The sequence below is a fragment of the Falco peregrinus genome, chromosome 1 (assembly GCF_023634155.1).
Source record: "Falco peregrinus isolate bFalPer1 chromosome 1, bFalPer1.pri, whole genome shotgun sequence".
Classification (NCBI taxonomy): Eukaryota; Metazoa; Chordata; class Aves; order Falconiformes; family Falconidae; genus Falco; species Falco peregrinus.
The window spans coordinates 111,393,360-111,421,115 of NC_073721.1; the positions used below are offsets into that span (position 1 = coordinate 111,393,360).

Below are 27,756 nucleotides of genomic sequence, written 5' to 3' on the forward strand. Positions count from 1 at the left end.
CGCGGAGCGGGGCCGCCGCAGGCCGGGCTGCGGGAGCGGCAGCGGTTGCCAGGACGCCGTCACCATGGCAACGCGCGGGGCGGGGGGCGGGCGCTCCCGGACGGGCCGCGCAGGGGCAGCCGCGCTGCCGGCGGCGCGCAGGGTCCGCGCCCGCGGTGCGGGGGCTGGGGGTGGCAGGGCAGCCGCGGCTGGGAGCTGCCGGTGGGGCAGCAGGGCCGGGGGTGCGGCGGGGGCGCGGGCTTTGCTGGGGCGTGCGGCAGCACCGGCGGCGGACGGCGGCAAATCACGGGTCTGGCGGTCACGTTTCCGCGTGGTATTTTCAAACAACATCTACCAGCTCGCGTCAGTAAAACTTCACGTATCACAGCAGAAGTGATCCTCCGCTTGCGCAGCAGGGGCGTGTGAGCGAAGGGAAAGTATTCCTGGAAAAGCAAAGCGGCGGTGGGGTGGTGCCTGCGCTTTTGTTTCCTGCTTGGGTCATTCTTTGGACTTCAGCACAACCGTCTGGGGTAAACAAAGGGGAAGGAGCATGGGAGGCAGTCAGGCGTGCCAGGCAGCCCGCACCAGCACGCTGGCTCTGGGTGGATACGAGCCACGCGATGTCCTGCACGTTGTGCCTGCGCCCAGCAGCACCCAAGGCTGGCCGCGCTGCAGCGTGCACATGCTGTTGTGGAGAGCAAGGTGAGGCGTGAATCCACGCTCCCGTGGACCTACTTATTTTCAAGTGTTCCCTGCATCAAAGGATCAGGCCAGAAACAAAACGTGCCATCGTGCTTTCCAAATGGGATAGTAACCAACTGAGAGTCGTAGGATTGTGGGATAATTTGTGTGAGAACGGACCTCAGGAGGACACTTGGCCAACCTCCTGCTGCAAGTGAGATCGTTGATGGGGCCAAATGCAGTTGTTCAGGGTTTTACCCGACCTGCTCCTGAAAACCTCCAAGGTTTCCAAGGTTCTCCAAGGATGGAGGTTTTCCACCCTCCTGCTCCCAGGCTGGGCTGGCCGCCGGCTGGGGGAAGGACGTTCTTGTTGCCTGGTCTGAGCCTCTCTGGTTTGCATTTATGTTGTTGTCTTCCCCCACACACCACTGTGAAGAGTCTGGCTTTGCCATCTTGATGGCTTCCTCCTGGGTACTGGGGGCTCCTGTTCGGTCCCCCAAGGTCTGCTTTCATCAGCAAGTCCCACACCCCCAGCGCTCCCCTTCTCTGAAGGGGTGGTGAGGCACTGGCACAGGCTGCCCAGGGAGGTGGTGGCATCACCATCCCTGGAGAGGTTTAAAAAACATGTAGCTTGGTGCTCAGGGACGTGGTTTAGTGGTGGGCTGGGCAGTGCTGGGTTAACGGTCAGACCTGGTGACCTCAAAGGTCTTTTCCAACCTAAATGATTCGATGATTCTATCTCACTGCCCTGCTGACCCACACAGCTGTGTCCTCAGACCCAGCAAATGTCCAGACTAAGTTTGTGCACCTGGACAGTTTTTGTGCACCTGCCTGGTGATTTTTCCTACTAAAGGACTGCTTGAATCCTCAACATTTTCTTGAGTATGTGTGTCTGCAGGAGGGCTTGAAAGCAAATTGTTATTTAAAGCAAATTGATGATAGTTATTTTAATTTCCAAACATGTCAACGTTTGTACTTCCTGCTGCAGTCATGGAATTAACATTAAAAGGTACCTCCATACCAGCTTGCAGTCCACTTTCCCCCTCTAGCCCTTGCTGGCAGAGCATTTAGCATGGTGAGGGCCAAGAGATGGGGAGGTGAGGTGTAAATGACTGTTCTTAGCTGTTCCACAGGAACCCGTATCAGCCACTGTCCGACACAGGGTATTGAGGGGAATGATTTTTGGTTTGTCCCACACAGATGCTCGTTTCATCTTGTGTTACCAGACATTGTTATTTTTGTACTTAGATCACGTCTTTGATGTTTCTAACCAAAGCAGTCCTAAACTGTTGTATTTTATACAATTACATCTTCAGTGTAATTGATGCTGAACATGTAGTTTTATTTTCTTAAAGGCACATTCAGATCTCTTTCCTTGTCAAGGCCCAACATCAGCAATAACGTTAGTCTGTTCTAGAGCATTCAGCTGTCTCACTTAGGAATGGAGGCCCATTTTAAAAGATCATGGCATTACAGAATGGAGTAATTTAGGCTGGAAGGGACCGCGGAAGGGAATCTGGTCCAACGCCCCACTCAAAGCAGGTCTAATGTTGGTGTTGGATCAGGTTGCTCATCATAACATAAACTTTTGATCTTAAAAGCTTGTGTAATGTTTAAAAAAATCTTCCTCTGGGGAAAAAAAATGCAGTGCTTGTACTTTTGTTGATGTGAACCTACAAAGCCAGTCACAGGAACACAGGAGGCAAAACTCCTCCATTACCAAGTCCTTCGTGGACTTCTTCCAGTTTTAAACCAGCCTTGCAAATAACATTATTCATACATTTTGGGTTGCAGTTGGAGAAAAATTCAGCTCCATGAATTCTGAGTATCTCTTATGTCTGGGGCTTCTCTTAATCAAATCCAGAGTTAAAAGAGCCGCGTGCTAGTTTCCCTCAACTGCCCCCCCCCAAAAAAAAACCCCAACCCAACAACCAAACCAAACCAAAACCCCAAAAAACATTGGGTGAAAAAGGGCTGTTGAGTTTGTTACTGTACTTTTTACCCCTGTGGTATGTTAGATGGGCACTGAACATGTTGATAAGCATGTTTTCTGAGCAGGGATGCTTCTCTAATTTAAGGCCAAAAAAAGAGGAAAGAAGGAAGGTGTTGTGGTAGGCACAGGGAAAGGGAGTGAAAGCAAGCTCAAATGATTATACTGTTTTCCAAAATGGAAATTTGTTCTAATCATTGACATGATTTCATCACATTTTAGGTCATAAACTTTTGCTTTTGTTTTATACGTGCCATTTTGTTTCTCCCTACATTTCACAAGAAGAATTTGCTGAATCCATTTTTTATTTTCTGTGAGACAAATTCTACATTCGTCAAGTGTAGCTGAAGACAGAACGTAACCATCTGCATTTTAGCAGAAAACGAAGATTACAAAGTGTCTGTTTATTCTTTGGAAAGCAGATACAGCAAAAAAATGCATTGAATTTTTGAAATTTCTTTAATTTTACACCATTTGTTTTTCTAGGGCAAAAATCCTTCATCTTTCTAAGACATACCAGATGGTGTGGTTTTCTAACTAAATGTATGGTGTCTTGTTAAGGGTATTAAGCCTTATTTTATGGCTTTCAGGCATTAATTATATTATTAATTAAATTATTCTGGTCAACAGAAGATAAATATGTGGCTTATAAAACTTAATCTAAATATATTTTGTGAGTAAGGAAAAAGTAGTAATACCTTTTTTTTTCTTTGCTGTCAGTTTCAGCCCATTAGAAAGCAGTCAGGGCAGTGCCTGTTTCATTAAAATTTCTAATTTTTTCCTGATTCCCTGATTTCTTGTAAGAGTTACTTCTTTCTGAAGCCACAATAATATTTTTAGAAGGGAGGGCAAGGGAAAGTCGTAGCCTGTGCTGTTTTCAGAGGTAAGGACCAGGCTCTTTTTTCGGCCAGTTTAGTCTTCCTGCGTTGCAGCATCAGCCTGCTCCCAGCTGGGTGCTGGCACACAGTGTCCCTCAGGCACTGGGTAGGTGGAAACACACGTGAGGTACCAGTCACGCTACAGGGGCAGCAACTTCTCTCGTGGTACAGCCCGCTGCTCCGTGGGCTTCAGGTGATGGCAGAGAGACCCTAGTCACTGCCGTCAGGGCTGAGCCTGTACCCACCTCCAAAACAGAACGCTGAGGCAATAAACCTCTGCAAGCACCGAGGAGAAGCTTGTCCTGAAATGTTTTCCTGAAGTTCAGCACTAGTGATCCATGTAAGGAGGATCAAGTGCTGCAACTGGCACTTGCAGCCAGAAAATATCCGCAAAACAATTCCTAATGTTAGCATTTCTGCGCGTGAGCTGGTGTTACTAACCAAACACAACACTGCCAGACACTACATGCACTGAAAAAACTGATGGAAGTTCTTGCTGCCGGGAATTTTTCTTAAATCTTCTCCGGTTAGGATTTTTAAAGGTAAGCTGTTCATATGAATGTTATTGACAGAAATGTCACCACTTGTAAGTTTTGTGCATCATTGAAAAGTACAGAGATTCATTTTTACTCTGCTGGAGCGTCTCAAGATGAAGATGGGGGTTTTGCCTTCCTCAGGGCTGGCTGGTGGGCAGTGTCGGCTGGAGGAGCCCGGGCATGCAGGGCGTTCAGGCATGCCGCCACGGATGTTCGAAGGGAAATGCCTTCCCCTGCTTCTGGATGTGGATGCTGAATAAGTATCATTCACTTAATATAGTCAGCTTGGGAATTCCATGTTTATCATTAAAATCAGCAGAATTAAAGGGCTAGGTTTAAAAGCATGAAAAGGGTTCGTTGTGAATTAGGCTGTGCTTGGTGCACGCAGGTCTTAGCAAAGGCTCATGCAGATGCTGAGCACTGATGCCTTCGGCCCCAAAGTTTTTGGTGAAAGTCATCATCTGGTCCATCTAGAGCAGATGGACCCCAGTAGTGGACGTAGAATTCAGTGAACTTGGGACTAGTTTCTCGATTAGCTATCTGGCATGAATGCACTTTTTTACTCTTCTCCCACAATCCAGTTTCTCTACTTTTTTGTTGACTTTTTTTAAAGATATTTGTATGTGTTTGTAAACACACAGGCATGCAAATGTATATGTCTTAAGAAAATGAACCAAGGCATTACAAAAGGCCCACATCCAAAGCAAACGGAAAAAAAATACAAAACCTATATAAATTCTCTTTCTTGTGTTGGCCCTATACACGCTTTCTGAATTCTTTACATTTTTTCACCACTTTTTATCACAGCCTCGTAACTTTGTGTAACATGTCCGTGTTCAGATGAAATACTAGGCAAACTATTTTTGTCCTATTTCCATAAAACTGCTGTTACTTACCTTCTGTTGGGAATTGACGTGTGAAACTCATCTCCTGCGAAGTTCTGCTCGCTTTTTAGCGCTATCAAATATATTTTTGCTTTAATAGCTACTGCGGCTCCTATTTACCACCCAGCTACTTTCTCAATGGGAATGTTTCCTACCCCTGGTACTGATGTCAGTTTACATCCAAGCAATCCACTATGGAAATCCCAAGCTTCGCACGATCAGTAGGCACACGGTGCAAGCCCAGCAGAGCCAAGGAGGTGTTTGGTGCTCTACAAAACCAAGGGTGATGCGTCCAAGGGGCTGTTGGGTTTCATCCAACAGCCGAAGTTTGTGGGAGCTGAGAGGGGGCCAGGTGGCTGAAGTTTTGTCCCGTGGATTGGATGCGTCAGTGTTGAATGTGTAAGCCTTCATCAGCCATGTTTAACGTATCCTGCAGCCAGATCCATGAGGACGAGGCCACATGCTTGTGCAGAGCAGACGGGGCTGCAGAACCAGCACTGTTCACAAGCGAATCTGCTCACGCCTAATCTCTAACTTCATTTGGAAGCAAGACTTTGTTTATAAAAGCAATAACAATTGAGCAAATTAGTCTGTAGAAGCTACGCCCTGTATTTTCCAATAACTGCAACTTTTAATCAGAAATAAAGACCAGTAATAGTGTCTAAGGAGGAACAGCATGAGTGGTACCTGTTGGGAGTGCTTTACAGGGTAGCGGGGGAGCAGCACTGGCGTACGGCCGGGGCCTGGCCGCTGCGGTGATTGTTATGTGACAGTTTCCATTTTATTGATGTTATATTTATTTGTATTCTAGTTTAGAAGCGGTGGTTAGAAATGCATTCAACAGCTGGGCTGCCTGCCTGAGGAGGGGAGTCTGTTGGCAGGACTGCAGCCCTGGGCGGTGGGTGAGCGAGTGCCCGATCCCGTGGGCAGCACGGTCCCGGGAAGCAGCAGCGCGGTCGGTCCCGGGAAGCGGTATCCGCGGTGCCCTGGTCAAAGCAGCTGGAGCGCGGGGGAGCAGACGCCGGCCGCCAGGCGAGCACCCGGGTTTGTGGCGCTGGCCGGGGCGCACCCGGGGCTCGGCTCCGTACCCAGGCGGTGCCGGGCTGCTTCGTGCTTCGCGGCGCTCCCGGGGGCTGGGAGCGCCGGGGTTCCGTGGCGCTTCCAGCGGCGCGCGCCAGGGGTACTGCTAACGCGGCTTCGCGGAGAGCACGGCCCGGCCCGGCCCGGCCCGCCCCGTACCGTGGCGCGGAGCCCCGGGCACAGGCCAGGCTGGCGGCGGGGCGCGCGTCCCGGCGCGGGGGGGGGAAAGGACGGGCCGGGGCGCGGCGGCAGGCAGGGGCGGCCGGACCGGAGCGCGAGGCGGCGCCGGGATTCCCTCAGGGAATGACGTCCCGGCTGCGCGCGGCGATTGGCTGCGCCGCGGCGAGTTCGCTCCATTTATGGACACATCGCCCGCGCGGCCGGTACGGGGCAGCTCGCGCCGCCGCCGCGCTCCTTTATCCTTCCCCCGCCGGCGCGGGGCCCCGCGCTCGCGGCCCGCCCCGCCCCCGCGGGGCTGCTGCGCCTCGCGCCCCGCCCCGGCGGCCAGCTGCGCGCGCGGGAGGGCGGGCTCGCGCCCTGCCTCCCCCCCTCCCCCCCCGTCCCGCCCGCCCGTCCCGGGGCGCCGGCGCGTCTGGCGGAGCGGCGGGCAGCGGTGGCCGCGATGGTAGGCGCGGGGCTCGGCCGGGGGGGCTGGGGGGGCCGGCGGTGAGCGGGGCCGTGCCGTGCCGGGTGCTGCCGGACCCGCGGAGGTGCCGCGGCCGGGGCAGGGCGGCCGCGCTCCTCAGCCGCGTCCCGGGGCAGCGGGGCCGCCCGTCCCGTCGCGGGGCTGGGGCAGGGGGAGCGGCAGGGCCGGCGGTGCGGTGCCAGTCCGCCCGCCTCCCGCCAGCCTGGGGAGGCTCCGTGCGCCGGCGGCCCCGGGCGGGGGGAGCCCCGCGGGGAGGTAACGCGGCGGCGGCGCCGAACAACAGGTGACGCGGCCCCTCGGCGGCTCCCGGCCCGGGCACTGCCGCGGCGGGCGGGGACACGCGGTGCCGGCACAACCGGCCGGTGCCGGGCTGGGGGCAGCTGGGGTCCAGCCGCTGAGCCGCGTTTGTCGTTACCGATTGGCGCCGGATGATTGATAACAGCTCTCAGCTGAAGCCATCCAGGTGGCGGTCACGGCTGCCTGTTACACGAGAACTCGGCGAACCGTCCCAGGTGGTAATAAACCAGGTTAAAGTCCGTAACCTCAGAACGCTGCCTAATGGGTGACTTGGGTAAAAGCAGGATAGTGAAGATCTGAGAGTTGAGACGCTTGGAGAGCATCGGCTTTACTCCTGCTAGGGCTTAGCTCCCGTTGTGTCCGGGGCTGGCCAGCCCGGTGCCGGTGCGCGTGGCGCTGTGCCCGCTTAGGCAGGGCGCTGGCTCGGGCCCCTCGCTCCTGGTGCTGCTGCCAGGCTCCCTGCGCCTTGGCTTGCTGCGGCCAGTGCCCCCGTGCATGGATACGCTGGTGCTGAGCACGGTCCTTGCCGTCGATAAAGGTCGGGAAGCTAACGTTTCTGTCACGGGTGGGGACAGTGACACCACCACAGTGCTGCTGTGGGTGAGGCAGGTCCCTGCGTTCCCTGGGAGGTGGCTGTGCAGCCAGGTGGTTCCCATCAGCTCTTCAGCCCCAACCTTTGCTCGCCGGTGCTGGGTCACAGGCACCTGGCACAGCCACGTCCTGGCGGGGATGAGGTGGCACTCCCTGCCTGGGCTGCAGGATGCGAAATGGGGCTGGAGCACCTTGGTGCGGGTCCTTCAGCGATTCTGCCTGTTAGTAACACTGTGGGGTCTGTGGGTCTGCTAGTCGATCCGTTGTGGACCTCTGGATCTGTTAATTCCCTTTTAATAAAAGGTTTTAATCAAGATACAGTTCTTGCGAACACATGTAACTCATAACGTACTCAATGAGTTTTACTTGATCAAAGTAGGAGAACCAGTTTCTTCCACAAGTATGCCCCTTTCAGGGAACTGCTCAGGCAGTTACGCTCCAGCTTTTAATTCGATACTGAAATAGTCTTGAATTAATCTCTTTGCTGTGAGATCCCAAGCTAACGTGAACTGCATTTTTTTTAAGATTGTCCATAAGTGGTGATTACAACAAAACCGGAAAAGATTGTTTTTAAAAGTACTGCTTTTTCAAAGGACTATGCCCAAACAATTGTTTGGTAATTATTAGGAGGTAGTATTTTGTAGCTTAGGAAGTTGGCAGAGGGATTGCCTGGCAGGACTTACAATGACTGCTTACAAACATGAATCATGCTGTTAATATCCTGAAATGTTATACTCATTCTCTGTGCTGTATAAAAAAGCTCATGTTATTTCCTTTATTTTTGTCTTGACAACTTTGATTTCGGGGGGGGGGGCGGGGAGGAGGAAGCAAAATGTCACAGGAGTGCTTTGTGTTGTCTAAATTAAGTCTTTTCTGCCACATTGTCTCCATAGACCTTAGAGTGACCTTTTCATGTTCTGACAGGGCCTGCAGCGCGGGGAGCTGCGTTACTGCTGACATGGGTTGTAGTTGTTTCGTGCTTCTGGGGCAGCCCGGTGCAGCAGGGCAAGCAAAGGTGATGCTGGTGTAAACATGTTCCTAGCCTTTGTGCCTTGGTGCATTGCCCCCCTCGGGTCTGCTGGCAAGGTGGTGCAGTGCTGTGCAACCTGGCGATACGTGTGCACTTTTTTGCTGGTTTATTTTTAATCCAGATGGATGTCTACAGCCAGTTAACAGTGTGGTTTCAGGAGGAGATCCACACACACGCGAATAGGTTTCAGAGGGAGCTGCTTCATGGCTCTGTGCTACAGTACAAGGTGGGAATGAGCAACAGTGGGGCAAAACTGCATTAAAGCTGACAGCTCTAAGGAACAGGTGGCAACTGTTGACATTTTCCTCTTGAAATTTTTTGAATTAAAAATGAACTAGAGCCTGGAATAGCTTAGCTGCAATTTACAAGTCTTCAAAAATGTGTATTTTGTTAGTGCAAACTAGTCCTGCTCCAGTGAAGGGCTGGATCCTTGATGTTCAGGAAACCCCTCAGTGCAAATAAGCTGAAACTTGGTTGAAGTAAGGTCAGGTGAACTCTAAGCAACTTTTGCTTTTATACTGTGAGTTTGGACCTTCAGAGGTAGTTCATGGAGGTGCATTGGGGGATCTTATCTGGAGTTGGATAGAGTATCTGTATCAGGTGACAAAAGTAATCTTGTCACATTAAGGCGACAACATCATCTTGAACCTTTCACTTAAGTAGCTTTGTAGCCTTCAGGGAAAGGTTGTTCCCCTGAGTACTCTCAGCTGGCTTTCCCTCTTATGGGTAAAACATTTAGAAACAGTATTATGCTTGTTGATTAGGCATAAACTGCTACCACACTTTAAAAAAACCAAACAAGAAAAACCTGACCAAAACACAAACCCAATTAAATACTCCAACAACAACCCATCAGTGATCAACTTTGCCTGCTTTTGCATGATGTGTTCTGGATTACTTCTGCTGAAGTTTTGTACCACTTTGCTGGGGAGAGTGTGAAAGGAAGGCTGCAAGAGCAAGCAGGTTTAGTAGTATCTGGATTAACTCAAAAATTGTCGAGCAAGCCAGGGTTGTCTGATTCACTTATGTTTAAAAAAAAAAAAAAAAGGTGTTCATATGTTGCCTTTAACCAACACTTCAGTGCTAAGCGCTTTTCTGTAGCACTGTGGTCAGTATGTGCATTTTTACCGGGGTGCATTTGGTGTCTTCCTGTTTCTACCTTTTCAACAAAGACGGAAGGTTGGTTCTTAAAAGGAATCATTTTATAGCAGGTCAACATAGCTTGACATCAGTAGAAGCCAGATATTTATAGCCCAATCCAGTAGGATGCTGGGGATGTCTTGTTTACATGTATTGCCTGTGAAAGTCTGCAAAAATGAAGATGACTCAATTGGCCTGAAAGGACTTGCTAGCTGTCTGGTTTTGGTCCAGGAATAGCTAATGCGTGATGTAAGATGGGACCTTGTATCTTGAGGGTTTTTTTACCTGCAAGGAAGTCACAAGCAATACATAGATGATTGTGATTTTGAAGGGTGCGTTTGCCTGGTGCTGCAGACAGTAGCGTAAGCTCAGCCTTGCTCTCTGCCAAATGTGTAGTAGTGGAGAGGGTAACAGCATGTGCTTCGCATTATGGCTAGAGGTACATTAACGGAAAAATCTTCCAGCTGTATGGTGTTTCTGTCTGGCTGAAACATAAAGTATAATAAAACAGTAGCATGTTCAATAGTAAAGCTAATGATTCATACTCGATGTGCTTTGTTTAGGTTTACGTTGCGTGCGTGCTTGTCTCTGTTTCTTTCCGATTTAGACCTCTAGAATGGTTTGTGGATGTGTTGTGTATGTTAGAGCACATTTTCAGAAAATGCTAACGTATGCAGGATGTTGCCCAAATGCAGCTTTTGCAGCTGAAAACAGAACCTGATGGTGTATGTATGTACCATCTTAGGTATTTTTCTCATAATATCTTTTGCCTTCCAGAATTGCTTTTTTTTCCCCCCTCTCCATACATAACTAGCTTGTTGTGAAGGAAATGGGGTGACAATGCCGGTAGTAGTTTAACTAAACTGTCTGCAGCCACTTTCTCTTAATTTGAAGGGATAACTTGCCCCAGTCTTAGTGCCTTGTTTTAAAGCATTGCTGTGTACGTGCCATGTGGGAAGTTAAACCAAGCCTTTTAGAGCCTTTGTGATAGCCAGCCAGTGAAATGTTGTCAAGCTTTTGCTGAGTTCTCAGCAAAATCTTAGTAATAGTCTCAACTTAACATGGAAAGTATGCTTCCTTGCTTGAAACACTAAGGCATTGTACATCTCTTCAGAGAAGTCTTCTTGGCTCCTTTTGTAATAACTTGAAATATTTTTCCTTCATAAATACCAGTTTGATCTCTTCCCAGTTTTAGGGGAGGGGGGAAAGTGACATTGGTCTAAATGGTCATACGCTGCTCCATCCAAGTTATAGCAAAGAATAAAGGGGTTTTACTTCTCTATTCCCAGTTTCAGGGAGTCAGAAATGCCTGTGTGTTCTAATGCCTTTTAATACAGTAGGCGTATTACTAATGTGTAGAGAACATGGAAATAAACATCTTCAGAGCTACAGAAGAATCCTTTATATCAATACAGCCTAATTAGTTTTAGCTGCTGCATCTGATGAGGAAGGGAGCAAAAAAGTAAGAGGTCATCTTTCCTACTAACCTCCTAGCTCTTACGCTTGCTCTGCCAGGGACCCTGGGTGACCCTAGGGGTGCGCTTGCTGCGGTGGCACGAAGAGTTCTCACGTGGATAGCTGTGCTTCTGCTGGCAGGTACTGGTCTGGGGCTGGCCAGAAAGTTGTTCGTTTTTTGCTTACCCTCGGGTTCTGGTTGTTGCCACAATACACGGCTTATAAATGACCGATTGGTCTGCTTTCCTTTGCAATTTCCTAAAATGCTGTTGTAATGCAATACTTCAGTCTGCCTTTTTAGGAAGCTGGATTCTAGGTCAAGATGGTGTGTGGCTACTGGAAGGCATTAAGAGCTACGCTGGGGTGTTTGCACCTAATTAAAACAGGTTTTGTTCTGGGAGTTAACCGTGCAAGACTAAAAGGAGTAAAATCAAAAAGCAGTTCTCAGAACTGGGAAGAGCACATGTATACGTGTGTCTGTTTTACAAAAATAAAGATTTGGAAAACAGTTCAGTCCCTCTGCAAACACAGAGATTCCCAGGTGTAGGCTTTGGCAAGAAAGGGTTGGCTTGCACTATTTTTAATTTTTTGAATGAAGCCACTTTGTACAATCTAAAGTCTCGCCTCAAGTATGAGCAACAAAAGCTCACATCAGCGTGAAATGCTGAACCTTTTGGGGAAAATCATATTAACTGTTCTCTTACACATTTTCTCATCTGCTGGAGGTCATAATTTCCTTGCTATATTATTGTCAGCCGAGGAGTCTTTCTGGTTGAAGCTAGCCACTAGCAGATGGCCAGTGTTCCTGTTACTCCTGTGGAACTGTCTGTTTTGTGTTTTTTTGTTTTTTTTTTTTTTTTTTTTACAGCTTGTATGGGGAGTAGTATTACAGGTGTATGGGCTGCTTGCTAATTTTTGAAACCAATGTAGCCAGAAAGACTCTCTTAGCTGTTGTATGTTGTCTGGCTCTTACTATTTCTACTACGTGGATCTAAAAATATTGACAAATATCAGAGAAACATGGCAGAAAGTAAACAAGAATCTTTCTCCCTATCTTCAGATCTGAACCGAGAGCTGTCTCTTACTGTGCCCAGTTGTTTAGACAGCCACCTCACCTAATGGTTAGGACTCTTGTGCAATCCTAGCCTCCGAGCTTGGGTGTGAGGAGCTGTATTTCGGTCAGACCTTCCTGGGCGCAATTCAGGCTTCCTCGTCTCCTGCTCCCTTCCCCCACGTTCCTGAGATGCCATCACTGTCCTGCCCAGGAAGTACAGGCTATCGCTCATCTGCTGATTCATCCTCATCTTCTGGTTTTCCTATTCACCTACTCATTTCCTCCCCTTCGCCTGCCCTCACTGCTCTAAAACTGGTGTGCAGTCATCTCCTGGCAGTGCTCTGCGTTAGGAAAAGGTTTCTTTGTCTAAAGCATTTCCACACACTGAACCTTACAGGTATTTTCTGCCTATTTTTAATAAATATGCTTTGTAGGAATGTGTAAATGGCTAAACAGATTCAGAATTTGACTGCTTGTACAACAGCAAGTGCATCTAAGCTCAAGATTATTTAATATAAGTAGCCTAGGAGGGTGGGCATGATCAAGGATCTTTCTCCAAAGCCACAGCAGCATTTAATTGGCTTTAAAACTGTCGGTGGATTTTATTTATAAAGTGTATTTCTACAAAAAAAATCTGAATTTAATTTTTTTTAATTGAAAATACTTTTTCAAACAAAGCCTATGAGAGAGCTGACAAGGAAAGCGGTGTTGATAATTGAGGCATGAGTCAGAGAGCGATGCTCATTGGGAAGCATACTTAGGAGGTGCTCTTAAGTATGAAGAATTACCTACTAACATTACTTGCTAAGTTCAGCAACTAAGTGTGAACTTTACAGTTAAAGCCAGACATTAGCAGATCTGCAGCGTGCTTCCTGGTCAGTGCTGTTCTAGAAGTTAAAAGGGACTATAGAATGGGTCCGGTGCTGGGCTCTCTGCATCTGGGTGAGCCTTCTGCAGCTGCCAGAAGTGTCTCTGGGTGAAAGCCACTTCTGGCTGTCGGGGGAGCAATGCAGAAGGCAAGGGCTTTATGCTCTTGGGATGATATGATGATAGATCTCTCTTTAGCCTATTTCATAAACAAAAAGGGGGGGGGGGGAACAAAAGGGTTTATGCAAAAGCATGTGCTTCTAGAAGCTATTTTGATGCTTTGTTCAGCAATCTGAAGTTTAAATGAGAGGGTTTTGTTGGCATCCCTCAGACAGGACTAGCTGCACTTGTCCCTGTGCAGGAAGTGAGGTTTTTTTTCCCTTGCCAGCTCACAACCACTCACTGAATCACCTTCGTCAGCTGAGCCTGAGTCTGTAACCAGTTCTCGGTCAGCCTTGTCTAATTTAACTGCTGAAGTCATATTCAGGTCTGAACAGTGCAGCCTGATGGCCTTCATAAAACATGTCAAATGTCCTTTACACAGAAAGATTTAAAATCTTTCATGCTTGTGTCTTATGAAATAGCATGCTGCCAGATGTTTGATCCTGCCCATGGGTTGGTCTTCTGTTTTCAATCTGACATTCCACAACGTTTGTGAGGCTTTAAATTCTAGACAGTTTACCAGTGCATGCTGTTATCTTTTTGCAGCGATTTATGTCTTTTCCTGTGCTTTGAGTTGTATATTGATAATAGCAGAAATATGGAAAGATGCAGGTTGGGACCTTTTGTCAGTAATACATTCGCAGTGCCAAGTAGTAGTCAGGAATTTGTCTCATCTTGTTTTGTTTTTCTCCCCTGCCCCCCCCCCCCCCCCCCCCCCCCCCCCGCCTTGGAGGGTACAAGTCTGCACAAATGCCTAAGTGCTTCCAAAGTTGTTTTTGCAGTAACTCTTAACCCTATGCTAATCCCAACTTTGTAAAGGAAGATGTTGATACAAACTGTATTTGAATTTTGTACTTGTATATTTGAATTATATTTCAAATATAATTTGAAACATATTTTGAAGTCCTTCGGGTTTTGACTCCTGTACACTCTGACAGCTTGTTTGTTATGAAAATAATACTGGTCTGGGGAGTTAGTTGGAAGATTCCAAGGACCAAAGTTTGTCTAGGTATTGTTAAGATGTATATGTGTACAGCACTAGTATGATGTTAGGTGTTGGGCTTTGAGCTGTTGTGGTGGTTCGGGCATGCACTTTTGATTGTTCAGGTTTTTGACTTTTATTGCAGATGTCTTAGTATCTGAACTGGAAAATACTTCATTTGCCAAGTGCAAGCTGTGTTCTTGAGGCATATTGAAGGAGTGCTTTCATTAAACCCGATCTTAAAGGTCATTTTGTGGTACTCAAAAGCATGTGCGTACTTTTTGAGTTGGAGTATTTGGTTTTTGTTTCAGTGTTTGGGAAGAACTTGATTTGTCTGTTTATCAATCTTGAAAGAATCTGTTTTCCTGTACAGCACCCCCAACTGTAATCACTATGTACTTAAAGGGAAACATGCAAAAGTGTAACAGTACTTGAAAACCAGTCATACTTCTAGCACAGATACTTAAATTGAGGGATTTCAAATTTGGAGAGATTAATTGCAGAAAGGATATAAAGCTGCAAAACCACCCATCCTTGCTTTCTGAACACTAGCTGTCTGCATAGTTTGAGTTAATAAATAATTCTACAGTATCTTCTGGTAAAGCCAGTGAAACAGGGATTTTGCATAATTGTTTCTGCTATCTTGCTATTGGCACTTAGAAATTGTTATCTAAATATAGATCATGTGTTTGAACGAACTAGTGACAGGATGTGACCATCTAGGGGGAAAAGACTAATGAGTCACAGGAGTCCATCATTGTATGGACTTGTGTCATATTTAATTCTGTAATTTTTTGTTGATTTTTGTCAGAATTAGTACAGTTTTTATGGAAGCAAGTTAGATTGACACCGTACCTTTGTCAGGAAACTTCTGATACCTTTCCTACTGTAATTTGAATTAAAAATTTGGGTGCTGTGGAAACTGATATATTACAAAGTATGTTTTTTACGTATAGCTTCTATACCATGTAACATCCTGCTGACACTGTTCTTGTGTAAACTTGATTAGTTCCAGAATTCTGAACTGCTTTAATCCATGAAAACAAGTACTTGACTTCACCAATTAAAATGCAATAGTCCCAATAAGAACAGAATTACTTCAGCTAGATTTATTTTTTTTCAGTTAAAACCTGTTCCTTATGCACAGTTGTGTTTCCAGGACCTGATGCTGTATTGTTGGTAGCCTCCAAAACCTTTTTCAGTGCTTCCCCTCAACTTTAAATATACGCTGGGAGCTACTATATTGGTTGTTAATTGCTAGATTCGGCAAACCAAAGATTCCTACAAAAATATTCTGGTCTTTGCAGTGGAAAAGTAAAAATAACTTCTCAGGGTAGGGCAATTTGGATGTTTTGAGGGTATCCTGGCTGTTCGTTGTGTAACCTGCAAGACCTGAACAGCCTGGGGTAAGGTGACTTTTTGGAATCACCTGGTCCCAGTGGAAGGGCAGTAGCTGAAACCTGTGGAGACCTCTGTGGCAACGTGTGTAGATCTCTCCTGAAGCGTATCTGAACTGTTAGCCGTTTATTGCTCTGCAGCGGCTGTTGGCTTTGCAAAGCATCTCTTCCTGTAGCCGGGAGTTCCTAATTACGGACGCTTAAAGCCCACATTTGCTAGCTGCGTTAGTAAGGGGTCGCGCTAGCACACTCTGTGTGTGTGTCAGGAGGGACATTTTTCTCCCAGCTAAGTGATGTGACTCTGCAGGCCCCTCAGGGCTCACGTTTGATGGCCAGTGTCACATCCCGCTGGGCAGCGGTGGAAGGCAGAGTCCCTGCAGGAGACACCTTACGGACTCCTGTAAGGACCCACGTCCTGTTGGGTGGTGATCCTCGGCCGTAGGAACAGGTGTTGGCAAACAGGCTTTGCTCTTGGAGTTGGAGCAACTTATGCAGGCTATGCTATCAGTTACGGGGTTTTTAAAGATGAATTAGGCTTTACACAGGGGAAAAAGGTGAACTTGAATGTTGCTGGTAGCAAACAGAGGTCCTGTTGTGCCACTGCTGATGTCTACAGAGGTCTGATTTGAGATTTGGCCTTTAATGAGCAAAAACTTGAGTTGTGTTTAAAGCAGGGTTGGGGTGGGTGGGAAGGGGAATGACCTCATTGCAGGAGAGGCCGCTGCTTTTGCTATTTTACTTTTTCTCACTTGTGTTATGTCAGTGTTGGGTTGCAACCACAGTGTTCAAGGCACGATTGTTTTCAGGTGAGGGGGTAGGGACAGGTCTTCAGCGGAGCGAGTTGTATGAGGAGCGTGCCTAACCAAGTGGAGGAGGACTGGAGGTGCCTGCGTACCCAATATGTGGAACTTGAGATCTGTGTTGAATACCTGTTTCTAGCAACCAAGTCTGGTTTCTTCAGCAGCTTAGGTATTTGCTGTAAGGCAAGAGTGACAGTTGTGGACACTATATAATAATTTATACCTGCATGGCAGTGAAGGACTAGACCTGGTGTACTGAAGAAAATAAGAATTTGCCCGGTTTGATATTTGCTTGAAATAACAGTTAAATCAGCATGTGTGATGCTCTGTGGTTAATGAAACTTTTGATACAACTGAAATGGGTTCTGTTGTTTAAAAAGGTACATACAGTAATGGAGACTGATCTGTACTAGCTTAAAGCTGCCTTCAGAGACACAGGTGTGTATTCTGCACAGAATGTGCTCCAGCCTCCACGGACCTTGGCCTCAGTCTCAGGAATAACTAATGAAGTGTGCAAGCCTCACGTGAGGCTACAAGTTGGTTAAACTTGAGCAGCCCACAGCAGCAGAGAACGGATTAATTATTTCACGTAGATGGTGCAATTGTTAACTGACAGTTTTAACACTGAAACGCATACTTGGTTTTCCAGTTCTAGTGTCCGTTACCCAGCTGACTGCTCAGTCGGTCTGGAAGCTGTTCCCATGAGTGCTGTTCTTTAAAGCTTTTCTGGTGATAAAAAGGAATTCTGGTTCCAGGGCTCCTAATGCCTGACATACCAGCACACCCAGTCCACAGAGACCCGATGTCGATGTGCAGAGTAAGTTCATGACCAGCTGTGGTTTCTTCCTGTAGTTTACTTTGTGTTTTTATTCTTGGTTCATTCTAGGAACACTTGAGGGGGAGCGGAACAGCGGCTGCTTGCTCCCATGTTTGGTGGTGGTCTAGACCATGAAAATGAACATTCTTCCTCACTGAGGGGGGTGGTAGGGTGTTTCTGGACAATCTGACCTGCCTCAAACCATGGTTTAATCTTGGCAGGGTCACATTGGTTCTATTTTCTTTGTAGCTGTGTACAGTGCAGTTTTCTACGTGGAGTTGCAGTGATGTTAAGCAGTTGGGTGGCACTAACGGGGTGGGTTAAGGTAAGTGGGCCTGCAACTAATAATAAAAGCTTGTCTTTACATAGTTACAAGTCATTCTACAGCAGAACTTCCATTTGTCTATACATCTTAATTTATAATGCACCACTACTAAGAACTGGAATTAGTGGAGGCTACAAAGTACTTCCAGTGAAATGAACACTCAGCCTTTAATTGCTGATAGTGGAAGAGGAAAGAATGTCAGTGGCACCTCCTAGCTTGCTCCTTGATGTTTGGTTTTTTTTTTCTTGAGACCTGTACTTGGATGGGCTTGTGTTCCAAACCCTAAACCTGCTTTCTTAAACAGTCACTAATAAAGGCTTTTTGAAGGAAGCAAATACAGTGTACTTCAGAAAAGCATTGTAATCACTAAAAATTTACTCCCTGCTGAAATAGCTGGCTTACCTGCTCCCGTGCAATTCACCGATAAAAATACAAAGCAATTCTGTGACAGCAGATTTTGATCTTCAGTTAAAAGTCCTGAGCTTGACCTCTTCTTGTTCTTAAGAATTGCAGTCAGACTAAATATAAAGTTTAGCTGCATGGATCAGACTGCCCAAAATTGAACCATTATGGATACAGTCTTGACAGAGCTCAAAGCTTCCAATTCTGGATAAGAAAGGAATGCATGAAACCCAGCCAGAAGAGCATAATGCAATCCAAAATCCTAAATACCTGTTTCAATGACATAGGCTAAGTTTATAAGACTTAAACAACTTTTTTCCCAGTCCTGAAATTTTCTTTTGTGGAAAGAAATTTAAGAGCTGTTTATTCTGCAAACAGCCTTGACGGTGTGAAAGATGACAGGTGCTGAAGCAAGTTTATTTGGGCTGCACTGACAGTACAGCCTGTACCCTTAAGCATATGGCCAGATGCCTCATAATCTTTTGCCGTCACTGAGGATGTTCTGATGAATCTGTTCTGAAGGTAGTAGTTTGGATGTAATGGAGAGGCATGTTGTTACCACAATTAATGAATTAGTCATGAATAGCTATTTAGTCTGACACACCTCGAGAGCGTTCACCTACTGAAATCAGGGTTTCTTTTGTTTGGATAATTTCTTAATGATACAGGCTGAGGCATTTTTGCACCTGAGGCCATTAGGTAATTTTTTCGCTTGACTTGTCCAATACATGGGTCTTTTCTCAGACTGGAATACATTTAAAATTGAACAAGCAGTTAGCAATCTTGTCCTTCTACTATATAGTAGGATTTTTCTTTGTGCTGAGTGCGGCTGGACCCTAGCCTGGGATTGCAAGGACAAAGCAGGCTGAACTGCTCCCATCAGTTCCGTTGTAACCTGCCTGTGGTGGTTTGTGCTGGATCTCATACTCAAGAACAGTTAAAAAGCTCCTAACTTAGTATGAGAAAAAAGAGTCTTTTTTTCAAATCAGAAATACCAGTGGTAACTGCCGTTCTAGAACGGACTGAAGACTTTGGGGAGTTCCTCCTAGCCTGCACTTCAAAATAAGTGCCGAGTCAGTAATTGGGATGTTGACTGCCTGTAGTTGTGAGGTGGCTGCAGTTGTGAATTTTACATCTGAAGCAGGCAGTGTTTTGGAAGAATATCCATTTTTATTTCAAAATTATTTTACCTGGGGACTACAATTAGATCTTAAAGTTAGAAGTCAAGGTCGGTTGATTGTGGGCTTTTTTGTGTCTTCTGGTCCATCCTGGCTAAACACCCCCACCCCACCCCCAGCTTAAAGTATTTTGTCTTCTGCTCTTTACAGATGGAGAGTAGTAGGCTAACTATAAAATACTAATCCTGTTGCTGTTTGCTCCTGGAGAGTGCAGGTGTACAAACAGGAAAAGAAAAAACAAAGGGGAAGTTACTATCATCTGATTGCCAAAACAAAAAAGCACCAATTCAGTAGCTAAAATTATGTTCAAGCTGGTAACAGGATATAGTGAACAATGAAGAATGTTTTTTAAGTTCTGTAGCTAAATATGTCCTTTTAGGGCTTGTTTTGCAATTGTTCTTGACCAATTGAAACTCTTGCAGTGAGTATAAGTCTGCCTCATTTAAATGAACCCTTTTTTTTTTTCCCTCCCCCATGATATCTCAATGAGATGCCTAATAATTTATTTTTTGTTCTTGGTATTTTTATATAGTCAAGGGGAATATAGTCAAGAAGTAAACCTACTCAATTTTTTGAAATTTTTTTTAAGTTGGGGCAAGTCAGGACATCTAAGTATTAGAAGTGGCAGGTGGAGGAGTGCTTTTATGTTGTTCTGTGGGTTTTTTAGCTGTAATAAAACATACTATTTACCCCTTTATTCTTTTTCCTGTCTTCCAGTCTCTGGTGTGACAGTGTGTGAGAACCTCACTGAAGTACCAAAGCTATGCAGAGCCTCTGTGATGACTCTGTCTGTGAATGTTGTCTTGTTCTGGTGCTATTTTAATAAGGAATTACTGGGGAATATATATGAGGGGTATACTCCTAACAGCTGCCACGGTCTCTGTGTTGTGGAGCTCTCCTAGGAGCCTAAATAATCTATAGTGTGTGAGGAATGCTCAACTGGTTTTGACAGAAAATGTATCCAAACTACATCATGCCCTCTGTGATGGAAGTATGACTTGGTCCGCAATAGGCTGAGTCACAGATGCTGCTTTCTCAAATGGAAAAAAGAATAAGGGGAATAAATCTGAGGGAGTGGTGGGATGGTCCAGGTTGGCAAGGTGGTGGGAGCCTAGTCTGATCCAGGCAGGCTGCTTCCAGTTTCAATGGGAAATTCTACTCTTTCAGTTCTACCTTTAGTACTCTTTCCATCTGTTTATAAGCCTTCAGTATTGCTGATGAAATTAGTTCAGTCTAACATCTTCTCTGATTTCTAACCTTGTACAGGAAACCTGTCCTTGTCCTCATTTCCATTGATCAGCTGTGTGACTTTGAAATACTTTGCCCAACTCTGTGGTCTTACCTCTTGGCTTCTGCAGTTGTCTTCTACATCCTGAACTTTCAGCAAACCTTTACAGATGTCCTCTGTCTTCAGCTGCAAATCCTAAAGGGCATGCTCTGCTTTGTTAGTCTTCTAGTGTGAGGGTTTTTTTTGTGTGTGTTTGTCCCTTAGATGTCATCTGTAATGGTATGTAATGTGATATATAAGTTATGGTTATAAATAAGTTTAACCTTGCCCAGACAACTGTTCTTAAATGGTGTGTGTAAACATTAGAACATTTTTCTGATCCCTTTTAAACTGCAGATTTATATGGTAGCACGTACTGAAGAGAAACTTGCAATGCAACGTGTTGTATAAAGGCAAAGAAGTTCTATTTTGTACTCTGCAATAAGGTGATGGAGATGAAAATAGATGTACAAGTGTTATGTCCTTTCATAAAGGTGGTTATAGGAATAAGTCATGTTATTGCTTACATTTCTGTATATGAAACGTGACTTTAACAGTAGGCTAAAAATTCATTATCTTCAGAATACTCCTTACTGCTACAGGGTGTTGGAGAATTTTTAAGAATGCAGTAAACTACATACGCTACTCAGTTTGTGCATTAGCACTGAATTGGCAAAACACCACTAGGCATAAATCTCTAATGGGTATCTGTGGAATAATTGGTGATAGATACTGCCTGTATGCCACAGATCACAAGTATGTGTTAAAACACACAGGAAAGCCCTTCTGTCATGCTAGCTATTACTGTATGATTTAATATGCAGGTTATTTTTTCTAAGCTGCTGTCAACACTACCTAAAAGCAGTACAGCTACTTTAGAACTGGACTCCAGTGTAGAAAAAAACTATTCTGGCACAATGTGCCATGGCACCTTTAATCACTACAAATAACTGAAACCTCTTTGACACTTGATTTGAAAGATTTTGTCCCTTTCGATAGCCCTGCTGCTGAATCAGTGAGCCATTGCTGACTCATGGATGACTACATTGCTGGTCTTGCAAAGCCCAGGTCTCTAAGACAGCCCGGTGCACTCAGATGCAAACGCTGTCAATCAACCCTTCTTCAACACTGAGATTTGACAGGAGCAAACTGCGGAGCAAGACAGCTGCAGGCTGCCTCCTGTGCTTTCTTACCGTGTGCCAGTGGGAACAAAATAATTCTGGCAGTCGGACATTGCACAAGGCGTGTGCAGAAGCACATCTGCATATCTAATAGCTTAATTCTTGAATCTACAGATGTTAAGAGGTGCTTTCATTAACTGGGTGAAGCATGCTTACCTGCACTGTGTAGTTCTTCATATGGTTGCTCAGATGAACGTTTTGTGGGGGAAGGAAAAAGGCACAGGCGGAGGAGCACTGGGGTGGTTAAAGATCACATGCCTGATGTGTGATGTATTTTTCCACTATTGCTTCACTAGATGATACATAGAACCGTGCTTGTTAAAGGAGCCTGGTAGAAAACAAGCTTTTCTCGGTTAATATACTTCAGATAAGCCAAAGCATGGAATGGCATTGGCAGGAGCTTTGAGAGTGGGAGTGTGAATGGCAAACCTACATCACCTTACAGCTTCAAATCCCACCTCCCTTGCTGAAATGGTTAACTCATTCCATGCCTTGTGCCTTTACCCCCTTCTCCATCACGTACTTTGAATCCCATACAGGCTGGCATACAGCCCAAAGTGACCTGGGTGGGGGTAGATGGCCACCCCTTAGAACAGCACCACTATACTCAGTAGCGTTAGAAGCAGGAGGTGATGTGGCTGTGGACTGTGTACTCTTTGCCTAATTTTACTTCTGGTCTACAACTACTTGTAAATGCTACAGCAATGTGAGGAAATGTTAATGTCAAAACCTAACAGTTTTTCACTAAATTGAAGTGAAATCCATAGACATCTGAAATGATAGAATGAGATGTTTATGGTGTTACATATAAAACTTAAAGGTTTAATAGGCAACCGTAAAGTGGGTTATTCATCTACATATTTTAAAACTGAACTAGACGAGGCATTCTAGCGCACACAGTCTTGTAGATATGTGTTTCTGCAAATGCAATACAACCTATGAGAGGCATTTTGTATTGCTTATATTAAACAATTGACAAATTTTACTAAAGAACAGTTTCTACTGTGTTTCTTTTTTTTTATTTTGAAAAATCTAAAGAAAAAACCCTGAGGCTTTCCTTAATTAACATAGGTGATTCTAATAGCTTCTGTTAACTGGACACATTAACAATGAAGTAAGTCTGAAATACTAAAAACCTTGTTCTTGATAGCAAAATAGTAAAGACTTGCAGATTTGTTCGGTTACTGGCAGCCTTTATACCTTGCTTGTTAAAAACCTAAATTGTTTGTGTAATGAGTTACTCTGGTCTTGTTGGGTTTGGTCTTACTGGACTTAGTTTTGTTGATACTCTTTTGTGTGTGTGTTTGTGAAAGGTTACCTTGGAGGGTGTTAGCTCTGATTCCTTAAGCAATGAAACGTGTCCTGCATTTCAGTGTAGCAGATTAGATGGAATCTGTAACTTAAGGTTTTAGCTAGTCTTCCAAAATCTGAAATGTGCAGATGAGGAAAATTTGAGATTAGCATCTTCTCTTCCTTTTTTTTTATTTTTATTTAAAAAAAAAAATCTGTAAAAATCAATAGGCTCCCTCAGAATTGGCTTTCCTTACAGTCCTGCAGGGACAAACATTGATAACTGGCCTAGATACTTTCTGCAGAAGCAGTGGTGGATGGCTTTCTTTCAACAAAACCTAATTAGGCATAAATAAACCTGGCAGAATAGTTATTACACATACCTGGGTATCTCATGGTTCTTTGTTCTTTTTTTAATTATGTGTCCATAATTAGAAGAATTTTGTTTTTGAAAGCCTCAATGAGTTTCAGTATTTTAGGTGTTGAATAATTCATGCTTAACTTTGTTTAGACATTGTTTATGGCACCAAACCACCTCAACCAACTGATTAAAGAAAGACTTTACCACGTTCTTTTATTCACAGTTATCCTCTGGTAAATAACAAGGTTTAGACACTACTATCTTGGCAAAATCTTAGCTGTGTTTATGTAAAGACTGTGCTGGTCTCAGCATTGCATTATGAAGGCTCCAAATATTTTCTGCTTCTGGATTATTTTTTTAAATTCCATGTAAAAATGTTTCGACACACTTTCTTTCCAGCTTGACTTTTTCTTTTTTGCAAGGGCCGTTTTCTTTGGGTTTATGTTTGTGTGGATGCTATGGCCAAGTACAAACAGCTTGACTACAAAATGAGCTGTGTCGGGAGTGTGTCCTTAGGGTTATTTATAGAGGTTAAAGTGATGTCTGCCCTAAGGATTTCTGAGCACTGACTTCTCCAGACTGTGCTAGAGTGGTGGTTCATGGAAGTATCAAGAATAGCTTAGTTCTCTCTGTAAATAATTATCAAATCTGGTAACTGACACTGGTCACAAAGAATTCTCTGGGATTATGTAGAGGAAAAAAAAATCTCACCTGAAATTGCTTGAAGAACTTGCCTGTAAATTCATATCTGAATTTTTTTCAGAGGAAGAAAATAGGTGTTTATGAAATAGTCTGATAGATGTGGAAGCACGCTGCATCAGTGCCATGGCATCTTCACATGTATTCAGACACTGTAGGTCAGTGCTCCAAAAGTCTGTGGCATTGACTTGGTCACCTAAGAATCTCATATAGTGGCATTGTCATGAAATACAGGGAAAGCACCAAATACGCCCTAGTAAAGAAAGGACACTAGCTGTGGCCTGCAGACGGTGGCAGTGTTTTTGTTGCTGCACACGTCTTATCTTTCCGAAGTAGCAGAAGGTTGAAAGTCTGGCTTGCTGCTTGGCCAGGGCTTGGAGCTGCCTCTTCTGAATGTACTCAGGAGCCAGCTGAGCTGTGGGTATCTGCTGCTTCAGACACCAGAGGCCAGCTGGGACAGGAATGACTATTGCTCATGGGAAAACGGGACAAAACCAGGCAGCTGTGTGGTAGCACAACTAGAGATTCATCTCAGAGAGTATGAAAATGGAGTAAAGCTTTTTGTCCATTCCAGCAATGGCAGTGAGAGCCCTGAAAATGGACCTGCAGGTTTAGAGTTACCCAGTACAGCATGTCGAACCTTACTCCAGGGAAGTCTGTAAAAGAGTGTCAATATTTCTTAACAAGTTGGTTATGTGTATTGCTCCTGACACTATTTTTTTTTTTTTTCCTCTTCTGGTTCTCAGTTGAACTTACAGGTGCCTCAGTGTTTCTAGGTCAGGTGTGAGAAAGGCAAAGAAACTGGTGTGGAAGGAGAAACATATTGGAAAGGTTTGTCAAAGTTCATGACAGCCCTGTGCAGAGTAATTGGAAGTAACACCAAGCTGGACTCCAGTGGGCACCTGTTCACAGTGTCTGTGCTTCTGCGTGCCTCGTGCGTGGTGATGGTGCACGGCTGAGGGGTGTGTGGCAGAAGACACTCTTCGCTGACCTGGTACAGGTGTCGGTACTGGTATTGCATTTGCGTCACGTTTTTAGCCCACCGCTTTGCATTGTATTTGTTTTCAGCAAGACAAAGGCAGCATTTATGACATGGTCGAAAGACCTTCAGCTGCTTCTGTGGCCCTGATGGGGTCGTAAGGAATGTGCTGCTTAGCAAGCTGACAGGTAAGCTTAGAGGAAAGCTACTTGAGTGCAGGTTGGGTTTTGAGCCAGAACTTTATTTTTAAAAGATCACAAACCTTGGCTTTAATATGGGGCATAGAAAAAGCTAAAGCTGCCTCCAAGGGCTGCAACAGTGTAATGAATTGCAGCAGCCAGAAGTTAAAGGACATGGATCACCTGAGCATCTGGTTTTGCATGCAGGGAGTTCATGGGTGGAGGGAAAGAAACAGTATTTGCCGAACAGCTGTCTTTTCTGAGTCAGGACGCTATGCTTAGATGAAAAGGCATTCGGCTGGCTTTATTTTACATTTTAATTTATTTATTTATTTTTAGTTTGTGAGTTTGACTTGGAGCTCAGAGTTTGAAAGAGCCCAGACATTGAAAGTGAGGTACATATCACCAGCGTGTAAGTTTAATGTGGTTTTGTGTTGAAGCCCTGCAAGCCAAAGTCTTCAGCCACGTCTAATATCTGAGACTTCAGGTATTTTTTCCATGGCACCCTCCTCCATCCCCCCAAATTTTGAAACCTTGTGATTTAGATTGAATTTCACCTGTGCTGAGTTTACATTATGAAGTTTAGCATTTTGCTTAAGATGCTAAAAGCTAGCTAGCCTTCCATTTTGGAGATAAGGTGCCAAACTGTTTTACTGCTAAAGAATATAAACAAGTAGCTGGATTAATTGTCTTTACAGTTATCTAACAAGAGAAAGTCTTTGAAGACTTAAATGAGATCTATGAGTTGACAGGGATACCAATGATGGTGATGAAGGCAACCTACATAGAATATAAAATCATGCTGAATATAGATTTGCATCGATACAGTTTAGGGGGGAGAGAAGCAACTACTTGGATTTGGCTTCATTTTTTGGTTACTTTGCATCCTTTCAATGTACTTAAGTGTTCAAATGGAAGAGACCTTTAGTTAAATGAGGTGTCTTCAACAGAAAATGTTGCTGATTTTCTGACAGGAAGCCAGGGTCGAATGCAGAACTGAAAAATTGATGAAGGAGAAAGAAAATGTGGCATCACGCTGCGCCACTACAGAGATTGTTTTAAATAAATCTAAGGTATCTTACCTGCAGTGGTATGCAGCAGTTTTTCTTTAAAGCTGATATTTAGCTTGTCACTTGGTTTCCCTTTAACAGAAATAGATTGAAACCTATGTATATTTATGATGCTGATACTGAATTACAAGGTATAACAGACAGTTAGGTTTGGTCTTTTGCATAATTCTGCAAAATCAGTGATAGTCGTGGGTTTTGTGAAACAGCAGCAATTTAAGCCTACTGGAGTGCATTCAGAACTTCTGTGGCTGGCGTCTCTGCTCAAACTGTAATTATGCCAATACAGTTTCTGTGAGACTGAATGTATTGCGTATCCTGATAGCACCAGTTTCTCATAGCAAGTGTATGAAGAATTCTAGTTTGCAAATGAACTTACTTGTTCACATATTGGTAAAAGCCTATAGTTACAAAGATAGCTAGATGTCTAAACTAGTTTTCAGTTAGCTTTCTTGCTGCAGTACTAACTCAAATGCTAGATATTAACATTAAACATTCCAACATATTAAAAAATAAGGGGGAGGGGAATAGCTGTTTGTGCTAAAAACTGTCTTTCGTAGATTAATAGGAGCTATAACTTTATGTATTAAATGAACTTCTGCCCATAGTTAATGCAGGGCTCATGTATGTGCATTGGTCCAGCCTACATAATAGCCATAAAGCACTGGTCTGCTGCTGTTGAAAGTTACATTAAATGGTGTGTAACTAATAACCATGATGTTCCACTAGAGCAGAATGAACTCTTCATATTTCTAATGCATTTCTGTGCTTCAGCTTTTTTGGGGCATCAGCTTCATTGGCAGAATGCAGTGAGTTACTTAGCCAGTGCAGATCATGTATATTAAATGTTAATTTTATTTTTTTGGGTGACTTATGAATTATGGAAATACGGAAGTCACAGAACCAGGATACATGCTTGTTACAAATTACAGTAAATAATTTGAAGCATGGGATCTGACAGGAAGAAGATACCATAGCCTTATGAAATCTTAAGCAGGCTGGGTTATTCAGAAAAATGTTCAAAGAATAACACTTATCATACTGACTAGGAAGAGACTGTAATAAAAGCCAGCGAAATAAAACTAACATATTCATTAAATGAAAATAAGCCAGTTATTTTATACACCAAAATATTACATGCTTGTTTTTTTAATGACATTTCAAAGCTGCCCTGGACTGAATAATGAAAACTGTTCTAGAAAATTAGTGGAATGGCAAATATTAAGTACATTCATAATGTGCATATGGAGGATAATCTGGTTATGAGCACATCTGTTATCGGCACTCAGTGGGACGTGCTTGCCCTGGCATAGTGTAATTATTGCTTAAAATCAAACCCTGGCAAAGGGTGGGTGAACATGTGCGTGAAGCCATCCCCTGGCTTTTCAGCACTTTCATTATCCCGTCACTAGGTTCCCACTTCTGTGTCTTTGGGTAGCTTAGACTTTTCCTGCTGTCTGCTTGTCCTTTGCAGAAGAAAGATCTCTTTGCCCCTGGGTGTTTCGGTTAGGTCCTTACCTGTGCAACTGAAAACCAGGAGCGGTCTGCAAAGTTTTGTGTAT

At 44.6% G+C, this 27,756-nt stretch overlaps 1 protein-coding gene across 1 annotated transcript in view; it reads left to right on the top strand.

Moving 5' to 3' along the window:
- The first annotated feature begins 6,335 nt into the window (after window positions 1-6,335).
- MYO1E (myosin IE) overlaps window positions 6,336-27,756 on the top strand; it is a 92,947-nt gene continuing 71,526 nt past the window's right edge. Inside the window, 1 exon segment of the mRNA XM_055808054.1 lies at window positions 6,336-6,653. Within this exon segment, the coding sequence (XP_055664029.1) occupies window positions 6,651-6,653 (3 nt within the window). The 5' untranslated portion in view covers window positions 6,336-6,650.